Source organism: Gallinula chloropus, assembly GCF_964237585.1.
Source record: "Gallinula chloropus genome assembly, contig: HAP1_SCAFFOLD_203, whole genome shotgun sequence".
In the NCBI taxonomy this organism is placed as follows: Eukaryota; Metazoa; Chordata; class Aves; order Gruiformes; family Rallidae; genus Gallinula; species Gallinula chloropus.
This window is the reverse complement of record NW_028168536.1, coordinates 85,103-101,149: the sequence shown is the minus strand read 5'-3', so window position 1 is coordinate 101,149 and position 16,047 is coordinate 85,103. Positions and strand designations below refer to the sequence as shown.

At 54.7% G+C, this 16,047-nt stretch overlaps 1 protein-coding gene across 1 annotated transcript in view; it reads left to right on the top strand.

Moving 5' to 3' along the window:
- The window catches only part of LOC311204387 (hydrocephalus-inducing protein-like), a gene marked incomplete at its 5' end in the record, with an annotated part of 39,830 nt that extends 24,130 nt beyond the window's left edge, over positions 1 to 15,700 (top strand). The window contains 17 exons of the mRNA XM_084280818.1: positions 254 to 492; positions 1,413 to 1,656; positions 3,890 to 4,033; positions 4,531 to 4,668; positions 5,385 to 5,698; positions 7,509 to 7,701; positions 7,942 to 8,151; positions 9,194 to 9,331; positions 10,607 to 10,784; positions 11,258 to 11,388; positions 12,063 to 12,196; positions 12,592 to 12,728; positions 13,541 to 13,668; positions 13,785 to 14,006; positions 14,365 to 14,514; positions 15,378 to 15,439; positions 15,528 to 15,700. Coding sequence (XP_084136944.1) covers positions 254 to 492; positions 1,413 to 1,656; positions 3,890 to 4,033; positions 4,531 to 4,668; positions 5,385 to 5,698; positions 7,509 to 7,701; positions 7,942 to 8,151; positions 9,194 to 9,331; positions 10,607 to 10,784; positions 11,258 to 11,388; positions 12,063 to 12,196; positions 12,592 to 12,728; positions 13,541 to 13,668; positions 13,785 to 14,006; positions 14,365 to 14,514; positions 15,378 to 15,439; positions 15,528 to 15,663 — 2,898 coding nt within the window. The 3' untranslated portion in view covers positions 15,664 to 15,700. The remainder of the gene's footprint in view (positions 1 to 253; positions 493 to 1,412; positions 1,657 to 3,889; positions 4,034 to 4,530; positions 4,669 to 5,384; positions 5,699 to 7,508; positions 7,702 to 7,941; positions 8,152 to 9,193; positions 9,332 to 10,606; positions 10,785 to 11,257; positions 11,389 to 12,062; positions 12,197 to 12,591; positions 12,729 to 13,540; positions 13,669 to 13,784; positions 14,007 to 14,364; positions 14,515 to 15,377; positions 15,440 to 15,527) is intronic.
- Positions 15,701 to 16,047: the final 347 nt, after the last annotated feature.

The following is a 16,047-nucleotide window of genomic DNA, read 5'->3' as shown; positions in this document are numbered from 1 at the left end:
AGGCTGGAGGGGAATAAAGCTTCTCCCGAGGATGAGCATCCCTTGGGCTGGGCAAAACAGGGTTAAAGAAGTGGGTCCGTTAAAGGAGGGTGCAATACAAGCTCCAGCATAGTTGCTGTTTCCAGACGCTTGGATTTAGGGAAACGAAGCCTTTATGGATTTACCCTCATGTCTTTAGTCCTTTCTCCTGCACCCCAGAAGAGAGCAGGGTCCGTGGTGTCCGTGCTCACTTAGCGTCTGCCGTGTCTTACAGGCTGGCAAACGCTCGCGCTGCAGGATTGAGCCCAGTAAAGGAGTGATCCCCCCCGAGACCAAGGTGGCTGTGACTGTCATAGCAAACTTGGATGACATTGAACAATTCAAGGACAAGGTGATCGTGTCCATAGAGAACAGCCACAGCTACAACGTCCTGATCCGGGCTTTCGGCATTGGCACCACCATCGTCACGGACAAACCACTTGCTCCGGAGCTCAACTTGGGCCCCCACTTCAGGTAAGTTATCTCTCTGCTCCGGGCTCTGCCGTGGGCCCAGCAAGGAGGAGTTCTGCTGAAATCCTTGGGGCCGGTTCTCCTCCAGCACTCCAAGTTCTGGCTCGGTGCCACTGAAGCCCCAGGAACTCCTTTAGAAATGTTTTCTGGGCGGTTTTCAAGTTGTTAGATTCCCTCAGAAAGCCACTGAGCCAGACACCAGTTGGGAAATGGTTCCCAACTTGCCCTGGGTCAGAATCCATGTATTTTCTGGCTTGATGGAGTAAAGATTTGGAAGAAAACAGCAGGTTCCAGAAGCCTCCAGCAGGGAAACGTGACATTACAAGTAGAAACACAGTACACAGTACTTTTGCAGTAGCCTTGCTGGCTTCTTCACTGGCTGTGGAGTATCGTCTGGCAGCGGGAGAGAACCTTGGCAGTAGCTTGTTAGCAACTCCTTGGCTAAGTTACCAGCACTGTTTGGTTTCCCTTCTGCCCCAGGGAGTCCGGGAGGAGCAGCAGAATTTGTCTTTGCCCTGTATCATCTCTGAGCTTGCTGTCTCTCTCCTGTCCCCTGCCAGGCTGCTCTCTATCAGATGTAGATACTCTTTCCTCCCTTCTCCTGCCTGTTTTCCTTGCTGTCTCTTCCGCCAGCTGCCACAGCACGGAGCAGCCATGGTGGCTGCAGGACCGGCCCTGAATGGAGGAGAAGTCTCCTGAGGTTGGGTGGGTTGGTCTGCGCAAACAGACCGGCTGCTGGATGCTGATAAACTTAGGGGCAACCAGGGTCTGGCTCTTGGTGTAACTTTGAGCTGGGTCAGTGGTTTTGGAGGTGGATTTGTTGCTGGGTGAGTGGTCAGATAAGGCCAGCGGGGCACTGAAGCCAGGTGGGTGCTGGGAAGAGGCAGTTCCTGAGCCATTTTCCATCTCTGCTTCTCTTCTAGCCTACGTCCCTGTTGTTACCGCTTCAAGATAACAAACGCAGGACGACGCATCCATCATCTCTATTGGAGAATGGAAGGTTCCCCCCCATCTCCCCGTCGTGATTGTCTCCCTGCCATCCAAACCAAGGGCAAAGGTTCCTCCAGACCTGCCAGTCCCGTGTTTAAGATTCAACCTCTGACAGTGGAGCTGATGCCAGGCCAGACTGTGGAGATGACTCTGGAAGGCTCCTCCAGCACTCCTCAGGTGAGGTCCCCCCCGGGTGCTGAGCTTTCCCCATCGCATCACCTCCACTGGGGCTTCTCCTGCAGCCCCTTGACTTCTCCCTGGGAAGATGAACAAGTGCTTTCAAGAAAATATCTCAACGCCCCGAGTGACCATGTCAGCACCAGTTGCACTCCTTGCTGGCCACCATCAGTTCCCAAGGGTTTTTTTTGGGGTGTTTCTATAGCTACCATCAAGGCAACTTGCCCATACCAAAATAGGGGCTGAAGGAACAGGGGCAAACGGTGGGTTACAGGGAAGGAAGGGCAGAGAAAATAAGTTAGGCTTAGCCTAGGAGCAAAGGCAGGGAGTGGATTGAGAAACCGCGAGGTAATTTCTCTGGGGGAAGCAGGGAGTAAAACAAAGGCCCTGGGAAGGGAGGGGAGCGTCTGGGAGCAGCGTTTTTTTCCCTCTACAGACAAACATGGGCAGAGGGCTTGCTTAGAGCCCAGTCCTGGAGGAGAAAAACGAGCCCAGCGCAGCAGCCAGAATGGTGGGAGTGATGTTCTCCATGAGGGAAGCTGCTCCCAGGGATCATTAGAAGTGACAGTTCCACTTGTATCAGTATTCCCAGAACAGCTCACCCCAGGCTCTTGGCCGGCCCCGTGTCCCAAGGGCGGTCAGGTCCGGCAGCACCCTTGGATGGCAGCTCAGAGCGGGGGTAGCTCAGCGGGATCACTGTGTCGTCTTCTTCCTGGCCCCTTCTTTCCAGGGGAAGCTCTGCAGAGGAGATGCCAGCTAAGCCTGGGGCGCATTCCCTCGCTCCAGGCCCACTGGGCACAGATGTTTAGGCGAAGGTGGAATAAATCTGCATGAAGCTCCTGCTGTGTTTTGAAAGGTGTTTTGAAAGGGTTGCCTCGGCGGAGGCTCCAAGATGTGATTCCCGGCTCAGTTGGTTGTGGTGGGACTGTCCCCGTGCAGTTGTGAGTCCCGAGGTTTTGCTGAGGTGGAGAAAAAGGTCCAAGAAAGAAACTAAAATGCTTAGGGCATTGGAGAGGGTGTCTTGCCTGGAAATCTTGAGAAGGGCACTGGGAAGCCCTGTGAAGGGCACCTGTGAGGCAAGAGCATGGGGAGCAGATGTAGCTTTGGGTCTTGAGAAGTTGGTACTCTTGAGGTTGGTCAGAAGCCCAACTCCCTGCGGTGCACGTAGAACCCAAGAGTTGTGAAGGCTGTAGGCTCCCGGGAGGAGTTGGCTTGTGGAGCTGTACCAGAGGGGGAAGAGTGCAGAGAAGGGCAACCAGGCTAGTGAAGGGGCTGGAGGGCAAATCCTACGAGGAACGCCTGAGGGAGCTGGGGATGTTTAGCCTGGAGAAGAGGAGGCTGAGGGGAGACCTTATCACCACCTACAACTACCTGAAGGGAGGTTGTAGAGAGGTGTGCGATGGTCTCTTCAGCCGGGTGACAGAAGATAGAACAAGGGGAAATGACATGAAGCTGTGCCAGGGCAGGTTTAGATTGGATATTAGAAAAAAATATTTTACTGAAAGAGTTGTCAGGGCCTGCAACAGGCTGCCCAGGGAGGTGGTTGAGTCACCATCCCTGGATGTGTTCAAAAAAAGGGTAGATGAGGTACTTAGGGATATGGTTTAGCATAGGATGGGAATGGTTGGACTCGATGATCTTCAGAGGTCTCTTCCAACCTTGTGATTCTTGTGATTCTTGTGAAGAGTGGAGGGGGAGGAACCTGGGGAAGTAGAACCATGAGAAATCAAGGGAATGGGTTACCCAGCAAGGCTGTGTAAGCCCCTGGATCCCTGGCAGGGTTCAAGGCCAGGTTGGATGGGGCTTTGGCCTGCCTGGTCTAGGGAGGGTGTCCCTGCCCATGGCAGGGGGTTGGACCTAGATGATGTTTTCCGGCATGATGATCATGCTGAGCAGCAGGGCACATCGTGGCGATAACCGTTTGCGGGAGGGGGGGGATTATTCCAGTTCCACCTGACTTTGTGGGTGCCTTTTGTGGACGTTGGGGTGTAGCACTAAGGATTTTGGGAGAGCAGAATAAGTAGGATGGAGCATGAAGAGAGGACTACCAAGGAGACCAGTGACTGTAGCTTTATGGCAGTGTAATAGTTGTGGAGGGTTGATGGCCAAGATCCCATGGCATGGGTTTATCCAGGCTATCAAATTCCTTCTGTGTCCACGGCTTGCAAATTCCATGGTGTTTTCTGGGCTCCCTGCTGGCACTTGGTGGGTGACGTGTGACTCTTGCCCACAGGTAGTGAAGGAGCGGCTGGTGTGTCATGCCAACGTGGGGAACCAGTTTGGGAAGAGAAAGATAATGCAAGTGGCTGTCACGTGCGAGTTCATTGCTCCCACCCTGCAAGTGTCGCCCAGAGCAATGTCTTTCCGGGTGGAGAAGGTAGGTCTCTGGGTTGGGTCCTGGTGTTTAGTAGCATGGCTGAGGACTGAAAGCCCACGGAGGGGTGTGATGGCCTTCAGGGAAGGAAGTTAAACATCTTCTCCAAGTCCTCAGGGCTTTGCCATTGGTTTGAGCAGGACCAAGCTATTGCCATCAACACTGAGATCATTATTTCTCCCCTGTGGGGTTGGGGACCATCTCTCCAGCTCTATTTTGCCTGTGTTGAGCTGGAGGCAGAATCGAGCTGCTGAGCCCATGGCCAGGTGTGTGGGACCCACAAGAACAGCATGGGCCTCTCACAGCCATCCTCCTGTGTTGGGACTGGGGCGGGAGAGCAGGTCGCTGTGGCCGAGCGATGCCAAACGCCCTCCTCACCCCCCAAACCCCCCGTGAGGTGGTCTGTGAGCAAAGCGACCGTGTTTTTAGAGGTGGGACTGCTTAACTTCACCGAAGGGCGGTGACTCACCCCCCTCCCTGTTTTTTCCCCTTGTCTTTAGCAACCCAGCGATGTCCTGAGCCTTCAGTACAAGCCTCTCTCTTTAAAAAACACCTCCTCCCTGCCGCTCAGCATCGTCCTGATGGTAGAGCAACCCTTCTGGGTCTGCAGTGCGTCCCAGCAGCCCCTGACAGACCAGGTGAGCAGCCCCAGACCTTCCCGCTGGTGGGGTTTGAAGAGGGAGGGGGGTGGGGGTGCGTTTCCGTTGGGAAGCCCTCCAGGAGAGGTGGTTATTCCTTTGAATTGGCAGTCAGTTGGCATGAACAGCATCAGGTTTGAAAAGCAGAGAAAATACCACCTCAATTGGGGAAATACCTCCTGGCTCTAAGACAACTCGGAGCAGGAACCTAGGTGTGGGCCAACCGTGAGGTGAAGGTGTCTCTTGGAAGCCCTCCTTGGGTGACCTGAAGAGCTGCTTGCTCTCTTTGAGGGCAGCTCTGCCCTTGGGAAGGCCGAGGCGCTTGTCACCTGCGCTGCTGGCGGTGGGAGGTGTGAGACATGGGCTCTGCTAGAGACATGTTGGAAGCACGGCCACCGTTGCCATGCAGGTGATGAGCCCTCTCCAGGCTGAGGGCACAGTGCCCTAGGGCTCATGTTGAGTGTGAAGACAAAGGGGTTCCTCTAGAGTCAGGGCACGCCAGGATTTATTTCCCTCTTCCATTATGGGTGTAGAGCACAAGGGGGTGAGCCTGAGAGTCTCAGAGAAGAACGTTGTGCTGCATGGTCAGGGGCACGTTATAAAGAAAATGAAGGCTGAAGCAAGAAGCCCACGTTGGGGTTGCACTTTGAACACTGAGGCGTTTTGTGCTCGGAACTTCATCACACCAGTGGTTAATACTCGTCATCTTCTTGCAGCCCATAAAGCTGGGGACCGGGAAGGAACTTAATCTCTCCATCGGGTTTAACCCTGCTTTTGAAGAGGGTTGGAATAGTTGGGAAGCAGGGAAAACTCTGAAGATACAGTTTCCTGAGCACCCTCATGAGGAGCAAGTCACCATTCGGGGAGAAGTCTTCTTCCCAAATCTCCATATCCAGACCACAACCTTGGACTTTGGCTGCGTCTTGAATGACACCGAACACGAGCGCCACATCCAGATGACCAACTGCAGCCCGCTGCCCGTCCAGTACCACTGGCTGTTCCTGGTGGACGACTCCACAAGCCACCTGAGGTACGTGCACCTCTCCTTGAAGCTCTTCGTCCGCTGTCCCGTTTGTCCTTTGCAAAGCCTGAGATGGTTTGTGTAGCATCCGACAAATCCCTTTCACTTTCCCTTGTGGAAAAAGCACCTCCCAGCTTCAGGCAGGGAAGGTGCCCAGGGAGTGGGGCTTCTCCACAGCTTGAGGTGGGGATTTCCATGGCTCGAGGCAAGCGCCACCTTGAACTGAGTTCTCATGTGTTCTGCTGACCATGGCATTCACACAGCGGCTGTTGTGTGTGTTCCGGCGCTCGTTGTGTGTTGTGTGTTCCGGCGGGTTCTGCTGCGGCTTTGGGTGCAGCAGTAGGTGTCAGTAGGAGGACTTGTCCCCACGTCCCTGGGCACCAGGGCCACCCAGTGCTGGCCTGTGCTTTCCAAGCCCAAGAGCAATCTCTCAGTTGTGCTGTAGCGCATCTCTAAAGGCGTTTTCGAGCGGTTCTTCCCGCTGTGGCCTCTCTTGCATAGGTCAGAAGTTGACTCTGGGCAGTTTAATTGCAGCAGCCAATGGTTTTTCCATACCGCCCCGGGAAACGGAGCGAAGTTACCCATTGAGGGGCAGCTCTTCCGAGTCCTAGAACAATTGGCTTTGCTGGACGCAAGCCCGCAGGTGCTGGTTCTTCCAGCAGATGCCGAGTCACCCAGCTCTGTTGCCTTGAGGGTCGTGAGTGTCCTTCTGGCAGGATCCTCTCCTCCAAAGGGTTTGGCATTGCCCCTTTGCTGGCTCGTTAGCGCTGTGGCCATTTAGGACAGCTCCCTTTTCTGCTCCGCATGTTAATTAAGCGGTAATGTGCTCAATCAGGGTCCCTCAGGAGACACCATGTGATCCTTGTGGCAGAGCTGGAAATGAAGACGGTCTCCAAGCTATTAACACCTCACATTGCTCATTAAGAGCCCGGCAGAAGGGCAGCATGTCAGATCTATTTTTCTGGTCCACGTTAAGCACTGTTGGTATTGTAAATTATCAGATGAAACTAAGGGGGTCTGACATGGAGGGAATCAACCGTCAGGGCTGGTGACGGTGAGATGGATAGAATGGTGGTCAGACCGGTGTGTGGCTGGAGAGTCTCCAGGCGCTCCCGGTGCGTGTGTCCCATTGGCACAGGCACCTCCCTTCTCACCCAGAAGAAGTCAGGCTGCCCGAAGGCAGCTGAGGTACCTGGGTGTCCCGTGCAGTGCTGGGCTCTGTCCAGTTGAGGCACAGCAGGCTGGAGGCTCCAACCCATCCCAGCCCCGGCTCCATCCCAGCCCCGGCTCCATTCCAGCTCTGGCTCCATCCTGCCTTGTTACACGTAGAGAAAGCCACCAGCGTCGCTGCTTGCTCGTACCGACCCGCGGCTGTGGGTCACTCTTGGGGAGATGTTCTGCATCAGTGTCTGGCTGAGCCACAGAACTTCTTGCCGTGGCTCTGCAGGTGGGGAAGGCACGGTCTGGGGTGGCAGGTGCTTTTGGGAGGGTGCTGCTGGGTCTGTACCAGCCCATGGCTGCCTGGCTCTGTCCCTTTGCCCTCCAGTCTGGGCTTGTTGCAGGGTTCGTGTGTGTCTCCCTTTGCTGCCACGCTCCCCACCCCGGTGAGGTGTTCACCCCTGTCCCCATCTGCTGCTCCTTGCACCCGGCTGCCGGCACCGCCGCTATACCGGCATCGTCCCCAAGCACTGACCTGCTCTGACCCACTTATGGAGCTGCTGAGCTCCCACCTTGGTGCCGGATCCTGCCAAGGAGCTGCTCCTGCTGCCCTCCCTCCTTCCCACTGCAGCTCCACCATCAAAGCTTTGTTGTTTTCCAGGTTAACTCCTCCAACACCAAATTCTTTCACAAAAGCCAAACCACCAAAGGAGGAGGGAGCTCAGCTGGAGTGCCCAGCACCTTCAGAGAGCATCCTTGGGAATGGGAGTGTGGAGGAGCCACTTGAAGCCCTGGCAGGGGTGGGGGATTCTGTCCCACAGCCACCAGATGCAGATGACACCCTGGAAACAGAGGTAGGTGATTTTCTACACCTCCCACCAGCGTTGCCTCCCCCAGCTTACGCATTCATTACTGAGTATGGGAGAAGATTTTCCCCATGGTCTTTCCACTTTTAGGCAGGGTGGCTGCAGGATGAGACTGGGTTTGAGGAAGAGGCCCTCCAGCCATGTCTGTCCTTTGCTGCAAGCAGTGGCTCCCTCCTCTCCTGCACCCATTTCCACACCTGATGTCTCAGTGTCTTCCCCTTCCTCCAGGTTTTCCACATCCTGCCGCTGTACGGCGTGCTGCAGCCGGGCGAGAGCGAGCGGGTCAGGGTCACCTTCTCTGGCCATGCAGACATCATTGCCCGCGTCACGGCGCTGTGCCGCGTGGAGGGAGGCCCGACCTATGAGGTTGCGCTGCGTGGGGAGGCCTCGCTCATCCACTACCTCCTGGACAGCACGGAGATGGACTGCGGGCTGCAGGTACCAGGCGCTTCTCTTGGCAGGAATCCTTGAGACCATCCCTGGCAGGTGGCTGCCCACCGAGGTCCAGGACTCTCACTGGCTTCTTTGGTTGTTTGGCTTGGAGGTGCAGCTTTGGGGTGACAGGTCCTGTGTCCAAGCTGGTTTTAATGGTCATCTCCATTGCCCTTCCTGAAGCTGGGAATCCCTCCTCTTCAACGAACTCTGGCTCCCAGGGCAGGCGGTGATCTCCAGGGAGTTGTGCCCTGAGACATCCATCTGCAGATCCGCTCCCGGATCCTGGGGTCCAAGGAGATGGTCTCTTTCAGTACTCTCCATAGACCAGACCACGGTGGGCTGGCCATGCTGGATGGGGCGGTTGCCTTGATCTGTCCTGAATTTCCTTGAAGCCTTTGCAGAGGCTCTGCTCCATCCAGGGCTCCATCCAGGGCTCCATCAATCCGAGAAGCGGGGGAAGTCCGAGGGAACTAAGCTCACTGGAGATGGATCAGAGACTGAATAGGGGCTCGGCCAAAGAAGGTCCTTGGCACTAGTTAAGGGTTGCTGTCCAGACCACTGAGCACCCCCAGCTCAAGGGGGCTGGTAACAGAAGAAGCTTCCTGGTGGGAGCCATGGTCCTCCTTTGTGTTTCAGCTGGCTGTCAGATGACGCCTTAAAGTGCTGAGGACTTGTATCTTAAAATCCTAGAACAGTTTGGGTTGGAAGGGACCTTAGAGGTCATCTTGTCCACCTTCACTGAGCAGGGACATCTTCCACTAGGTCAGGTTGCTCAGAGCCTCATCCAGCCTGACCAGATGTTTCCAGCAGTGGTCATCTGTTTATTACTGAGCTTTTTGTGGTGGTTGCTGCACCTCTGCGCGCTGCCATAAATACCTGCGTGGGTTCCTCAGGTTGGCCTGGGAGAGTCAGGTGCCCGTCCCTCCTCTTCCTCTGCCTCTCTCTTGTGTTGTGTCCATCGGCTCTCATCCCAGTGTCAGCAGGAGGAGATTGCCAACATCCAGATGTGTGTCCTCAGTTTCCCGCCCCTCTGTCTTCTCTCCAGCTGTTTACCGAAGTCACCAAATCAGAGGTCACCCTGCGGAACAGCGGGAAGATGGGATTCACCTACGTGGTGCTGAGCCCCAGCACGGGCACCGCGGACAGTCCTCAGCCTGGCGTGCCCCTGGTCCTGCCCAGCACCGTGAGTAGCACGAGGGGTTGACGCTGGCTCCACATCAGGCTGCCCAGGAGGGGGTTATAGGGGAGGAACAAAAGGTTGGGCAAGCAGAGTCCTAGTTGTACCAGGTGAAGTTGTGCTGGTAGCGGCACTGGAGCGGGATGGTGCAAGGTCTCCTGAGCATCTCCTTCCCCTCAGGGTTGGGTGGTGGGACAGGACTTCCTCCAGGTCCCTGCCTGCCTCCTGTCAGCACTAAGGACATAAATAGTCCCTCTCTTGGGCACGCAGCTCCTGTGTCGGAACTCGCGCCGGCCCCTCGCTTCTCCAGCTCGTAGCATCCCCTGTCCCAGTGCCTGGGTTCTGCCTGGATCCCTCAGCTGAAGCAGCATTCCTATCCGTGTCCCTCCTGGCAATGGGAAGAGGAGGCCAAATGGCTTTCATATGTCCTCGTGCCAGTCTCCAGGGGTGTCACTGCTCCAGAGGACACGGCTCTGCTTGGCCCTGGGCAGTTGCTGCTGTGCAAGCAGCTTGGCAGGACTTGCTTTTGCAGATGCCGTGTTGGGAGCTGGAGTCCGGGGCTCCGGGGACCAAGAGGCAGGATGTGTCCTGCTCAGCAGCTTCTCCCTGCGGCGTGGGGGGGCGAGCAGGGAGCTGAAGGTCCAGCCCAGTGAGCTGAGAAGAGCTGTGTCTGTGCCCTGTCCCCTGAGCAGTGTTGCCACCTGTTTGTATTGGCTCTCAACCTGCTTGGCATGAGCCCAACTCCAGGCTCAGACAGCTCTTCTCTAGGAGCCCAGTGAGGAGGGGATTTGTGGGGAACCCCTTCATCCCTGGAGCTCGTCCGAGCCTCTGCCTCTGCTTTTCCAGGGGTGTAAGTTTGCAGGTCACTGTGAGTCTAGATCGTGCCATGTACCCTTGGTGTAACCACCCAGGCAGGAGCTGTTGGTTGGGCTCATGAGTAAGAGGTCAGGCTCTTGGACACCAGCCTGGGAGCCACTGCAGTGCCGTGACAGGAGCTGCTGGCCCTGCTGAGAGTTTGGGCACGCCGCTCCTCCTCCACAGCAGCTGGCAGAAGGGCTTTTCTTTGCTGCTTGGGTCTGGCAGAGGGTGGGCAGTGTTGGCAGGAGGACAAACCACAGCCCGGTGTAGGAGACTTGAGCTTTTGGGTGCAGGGAAGCTGGAAGGCGATGTGTTGTGTGAGAACCTGCAAGGTGCCTTCTCATCTCAGCTTACCGGTGGTCTGAGCCACCCCTCCGCCAAGCCCTCTGGTTGAATTCCCCTCCTCTTCTTCCACACCTCCAGGGTTACATTGGACCTGGCAGAGAGCAAGTGCTCACTGTCTATCACCTGCCGGGAGTGCCTGGAGTCTTCTGCAGGACCTTCCAGATCCAAGTGGGTCACCTGGAGCCAGAAGAGATCAGGCTGAAAGGAGAGGGGAATTTTCCCAGGATTTATTTGGACCTTCCGAGGAGAATCAAAGGTGAGCACTGTCTGACTGCTCCTCGGGGAGGTCCCCTGGGGGTCTTTTTCTGCCCCCCTGTGTCATCATGCTCATAGGGCAGCTCACACCCACCTCCACCAAGCCTGGAGGTTTCAGGGCTGTTGTTCTTCTGGTTGCTTTCTAGAAGCACATGGGCTTTGCTCCAGAGAGCCATCCTGGCCAGTGTCATCTGTTGGTGGCCTGGATAAAGGGGACAGCTAGAAAGCAGTGTTGGGGAAAGCTGTAATGTGGGCTGGCAGGGATTTGGGCAGGGGTGGGGGGGATGAGATGCTCCCTTGTGTGGAGGAAGATGGGTGGGAGAGAACATAGAAGAAAAGCAGCATCCTCTTTCCATGCGTTGCTGGAGGAATGTGTTTGTGGGAAGGGCCAACGCTGGGGGTGTGGAGCTTCCCAGCTTTAACGGGGACGCCGCTGCGCCCACACTTCTATTTGTGGCTGTTTTCTTCCTTCAGGAAATGAGAACTATGAGCACATCCTCAAAGAGGCAAAAGAAAAGCTTGGAGGAGGCAGCCAGAGAGACGACGCGGTGGTTGTCGGGGAGGCCACGGCCAGCGAGCCACCCATGGACGACTCTGGCACTGTGGTGAGACCGGCTGCTGCCCTGTTTGGCAGGGGCCACCCTCTCCCTGTGTCACTTGTCCCCCTTGCAGCTGGCTCCCCTGGGCTGGCCACAAACATGGGGCTCCTCTGGTAGTAGTCCTTCCCGTGGGTGCCTGAGCTTCCTGAGTGCCCGAGTGGGAGGTCCTGAAGACTGTGCTCAAGCAACTGAGATGTGTCTCCAAGAGCTGTCAGCGCTGATGTGGTTCCCTCATGGAGAGAGCTTTTGTCTGAGCTGCCCTGGCAGCAGCTGGGGACAGGCAGCTACTTGGAGCTCTGGCAGGTCCTTGACTTGTTTGGTCAGATCAGCTTGCATAAGGGTGGCTGAGCAGGCGAAGGTGCTGGAGTTCATCTCCCTTCAGATATGGTCCTGGCAGATTCGGAGCAGCTGGACAGAAGGACCCCATCATAGACTGTATTGGCAGGGACATCCAGAGGCCATCTACCCCCTGCAGCGAGTAGGGACACCTTTAAGTAAATCAGGTTGCTCAAAGCTTCATCCTTGAACGTCTTCAGGCATGAAGCCTCCACCACCTCCTTGGGCAAGCTGTGCCAGGGTCTCACCACCCTCAGAGTGAAGGACTTCTTCCTGCTTCTTACCAAGAGCAGGGTGGGATTAACTTGCCTTTGCTAACCAGCCACTGTCTTTGTTTTCCTCAGCTGGACGTTGGGCTGCAGATGGAGATGGAGAACATGCTGATGGAGCAGCACGCCCTGGAGCAGCAGAAAGCTCTCTCCTCCGGTTCCCCAGAGGACGCTGCCTTTGACCAGTGTGCTCGTCGGAGGCTTCTCAAGTTAGTAGGGCCCCTGTGCTCTGATGGTAGCGCACAGTGGTGCGCCCCTGCTCCTGGGAGCTCCTTGTCTCTGGGAATAGCTGGGGACTTGAGAAGGGGGTTGGTCCTGACAGTTTGGACGTGCTACCAGTGAGCAGCCTGAGGACTTTTTTCCAGTGGCTTTTCACAGCAGAGGAGTTGTGCCCAGTGTCTGTTTAAACTCATTTTATTCTAAGAACCTGTTAGTAGCTGATAAAACCTTGGACCTGGGTGCCCCGTGACGTACCAAAGTCTTCTTAGCAGAAGATCAGACCTTGGGCTTCATGGGCTGGAGTTTCTGCAGCAGTGACTACAGAAGCACCTGCTTTGTTTGCATCCTCCTCCACCTTAAGGACTCTCCTTGCTTCTCCTTCCAGAGTGGAGCTGCCCGAGTACATCCTGGACTTTGGCCACGTCGTTCTTGGTGACATCCACAGGCACGTCGTGAAGATCACCAACCCCGGGCAGCTCCCCGCGTCCTTCTGCGCCGACGGACGGGCTCTGTGTGGCACCGGTAACCCATGCTGGAGAGACTTCCCGCGGGCTTGAAGGACCTGTCTCTGACAGATGAGCTGGGGCCACGGGGAAGGGTTTTGAGTGCTCTTTTGCATCATTTTCTCTTCCTTCCTCCCCCTGCTCGGTGCTCTGCAGCCGGAACTCTCCTGGCCCGCAGTGTCCAGCCACCTGGGCTGCCCTGACGCTTCATTGCGGGGGCTCCATGGGCTGATCACCTTGGTCACCTCTCAGCATCTTCTGCTCTTGGCTACCAGGAGCATCTCCTGAGTGTCTTTGTGCGCTCCATGAGCTTGTGTTGGGAGCAGACGGGACCCTTGGTGCTTTGGAAGTGCTTTGTTTAGAGTTCGTAATGGCACAGTGCTGCTTTAGCCTCTCTTGAGACAACAGCCTGTGAGGTCAAAACAGGCTTTCAAAACAGGTCCTTGAGGACCATCAGATGGTGACTTGCTGCGTCTGAAGGGTGGTCAGGTGTCTCCTCTAAATTGTCTTCCAAGCAGCACCACAGCACAGGGGAATCTTCCCTGGAAGTTCTTTGGAGAGATCTGCGCATCCTTCCTGGGGGCCTGGTGAAGGAATTGCTGGTGCTCCTCAGCTGATGGGTTTCCGTTTTACCCTGCGGGTCTTGAATTCAGGCTGTGAAATTCCTTTCCCTTTGAGCGGTGACAAGAGAGAAGGAGTGGCAGTCTTCTCTGGAGACACAAAGGGTCCTTCTGCCTGACAGTCCTGTGGACACCCATATGGTCTGAAGATACTTGTGACCAATTTCACGATGCTGGTGTATCTCAGCTGCTTTATTTTCACCCATTCAAGGTTTTAGTGTGGATCTGGGCTGCGTGAAGAACCTGCCCTTCTGTGAGACCGAGACCTTTGAAGTGCGCTTTGACCCGCAGAGTGCCAACCTGCCGGTGGGAGAAGTGAATGTTGTCCTGCCCATCAAGGTAGTGTATTCTTCCTCATCTCCTTGTGCCAGCACGGCCTTTTGAGGCAGCTGTCAGGTTGGGGGCAGCAGCAGATGTTGCCTGGACCTTCAGCTGGATGCTCTGCCCCTCACTAGGCAGAAGAAGGCCCCACATTTCCCATCTGCCTCCGTGCCAGTGTGGCTGAGCCATCTGTCTGCGTGTCCAGGGACAGACTGGAGTTTGCTGCTGTCCAGTGTGGACAGAGTCAGGAAGAAACCATCCAGCTCAACAACCAACTCCAGGTCCCCTGTTCCATCACCGTGAATGAGCCCATTGTGAAAAGGAGGAAGAGACGACGCGGGCCACGTAACTTCTCGGTTGGGTTTTCTGTGCCTCTCGTGCCTTTTCTGCCGCTGTGGGTGCCTCACCGCATGGGGACGGCTCGTGGGAGGGAGATTGGAGGGTATGGAGCAAGGCTGGTTCACCTGGACTTGTTGAGCAGCTGATGCTTCGCTTCTCTGCCACCTTCACCCATTCGTCCTCCTCCAAGGACGGTGCCTGCCCGTCTGCCTGCCCTGCCCACAGGTTTTCCCTCCAGTTCTAGGCTGTAGTGGCCACATCTGATCTGGATGTGGGTGCTCTTGGCGCCGTGATGGTGTCTCAGAGCACTGTGGGAACTTGAGGGTCTGTCTTCACAGCCCAAAGAGACCTCACAAGGTTCCTTCCTGTGCCCAGGTGGACAAGTATCTTCCACTGTACATTAAACAAAAGCTGCTCCAGCAGTGGAAGAACAAGCGCTGTGTCTTCCAGGTGCTGCCCTCGGCCGGGACCCTGACTCCGGGACAGCGCTACAACGTGCGAGTCAGGTTTACACCCCGGAAAGAGGTGAGATTGACGTGCGGAAAATAGACTCTCTAACTTGCTGAGAAGTATAAGCTGCATCCGAGTCCTCATCCTGTTCCTGCAGCCGAGGGGGAGGCTTAAAACTATCGTTCAGATCCTGTTCTGGTACCTGGTAAATTTTATCGGGTCTGGTACACCTCTGCCCTATACTGCACGTCGAGCAACACCGCCTCAGTTTACCTTTGTGTTTTTTATTCTCCCTCTCGAGTGCTAGTACCATAGGATCTTGTGGTGGGACTAATCCACACTCCCTTTGCCACTCTGGATGGTGTTGGAGGGTATAAAACATATCCAGATATGTAATTTCATCCCATTTTCCTTCTCTTCTTAGAAATAACATCAATTGTAATAAGGTGTTATAATCTAATGTTCCATTGAGCCCCATCTTCTAATTTATCCCAAGGCCACTACTGATTACAATATTTCATAACTGTTTTCTTATTTTCAGTGCCTCCTGATCCCACCAATTCCTTCCAGTGGGCTAGCACACACCCTAGGGGATTCTTCTTAGAGGCTCCACTTTGATTGTTACCCATCATTTTAGGATTAGACTGCGACGGTTACAGTTTGATCCTTCCCTTTCTAGTACTTTCTGTGGGGATGTAGGGGGAAAACTGCGCCTGCGCGTTTCCAAAAACACAGTTAGGTGAACACGCAGTCAAGCAGCAGAGCAGTACAAAGTGGCTGGTGCTGGTGGGGGTGAGACCCCAATTCCCTTGCCTGAATCACAGGATGCGCCTACAACTCCACGAGTGGTAGATGTTCCTTTCTACAGCACTATAGCCAGGCAGTAGGGACAATGTCCTTGCTATGGCTGTAGTGGTATATTGTCCCCTTGTCCTTAGACTTTCAGGTTGTCATCGCCTTTCAAACGAGTGCGGCTTTACCCACCGGAACAACCAGACAGGTGGGTGTTACTGAGACTAAAAGGTCTCTTCAAGCTCAGATAATTTAGAAAGAATCTAAATTTTCCTTTTCTGTTGTTTTAATTCTAGGCAGAGGACCCAGGCTTCTGCTCCAGCTGATGCGGATATGTGGGAGCGACGCTTTAAAATGGAATGTTTTGTATTGTCAGCACTTATTATTATTTTTATTATTTTTCTTATTGTGTCTTTTTTATTGTTGTTATAGTTGTGCATAGTAATAAAGTTTTGTTTTTGTTCAGTTATACAGTTCTGTGCACTGAAAAAGATTAGTTTTGTTTAGTTAATCAAGAGTTTCTATCTGTATCTCTATTGGACATCAGGGGGAGAAAGTTGCTACACCACGTGACTCATAACTTTATAGTAGACAAAGAAGGGATATGGTTCACAGTAACTTTGCATGCGATTCACCACATCTTGGATCAATTAGATTAGACACGGTGGAAATATTTAATTTCCCACATATTCCTTTCTCTTAGTTTTATTGCTCTTCGAGATCTGTATTAAGTTTTTGATCTCAACCTTCATCTAATATCTACCACAAGTTCCAACCAATCTCTTCACAGGGATTCGGGACTACAAATTGGGGCCC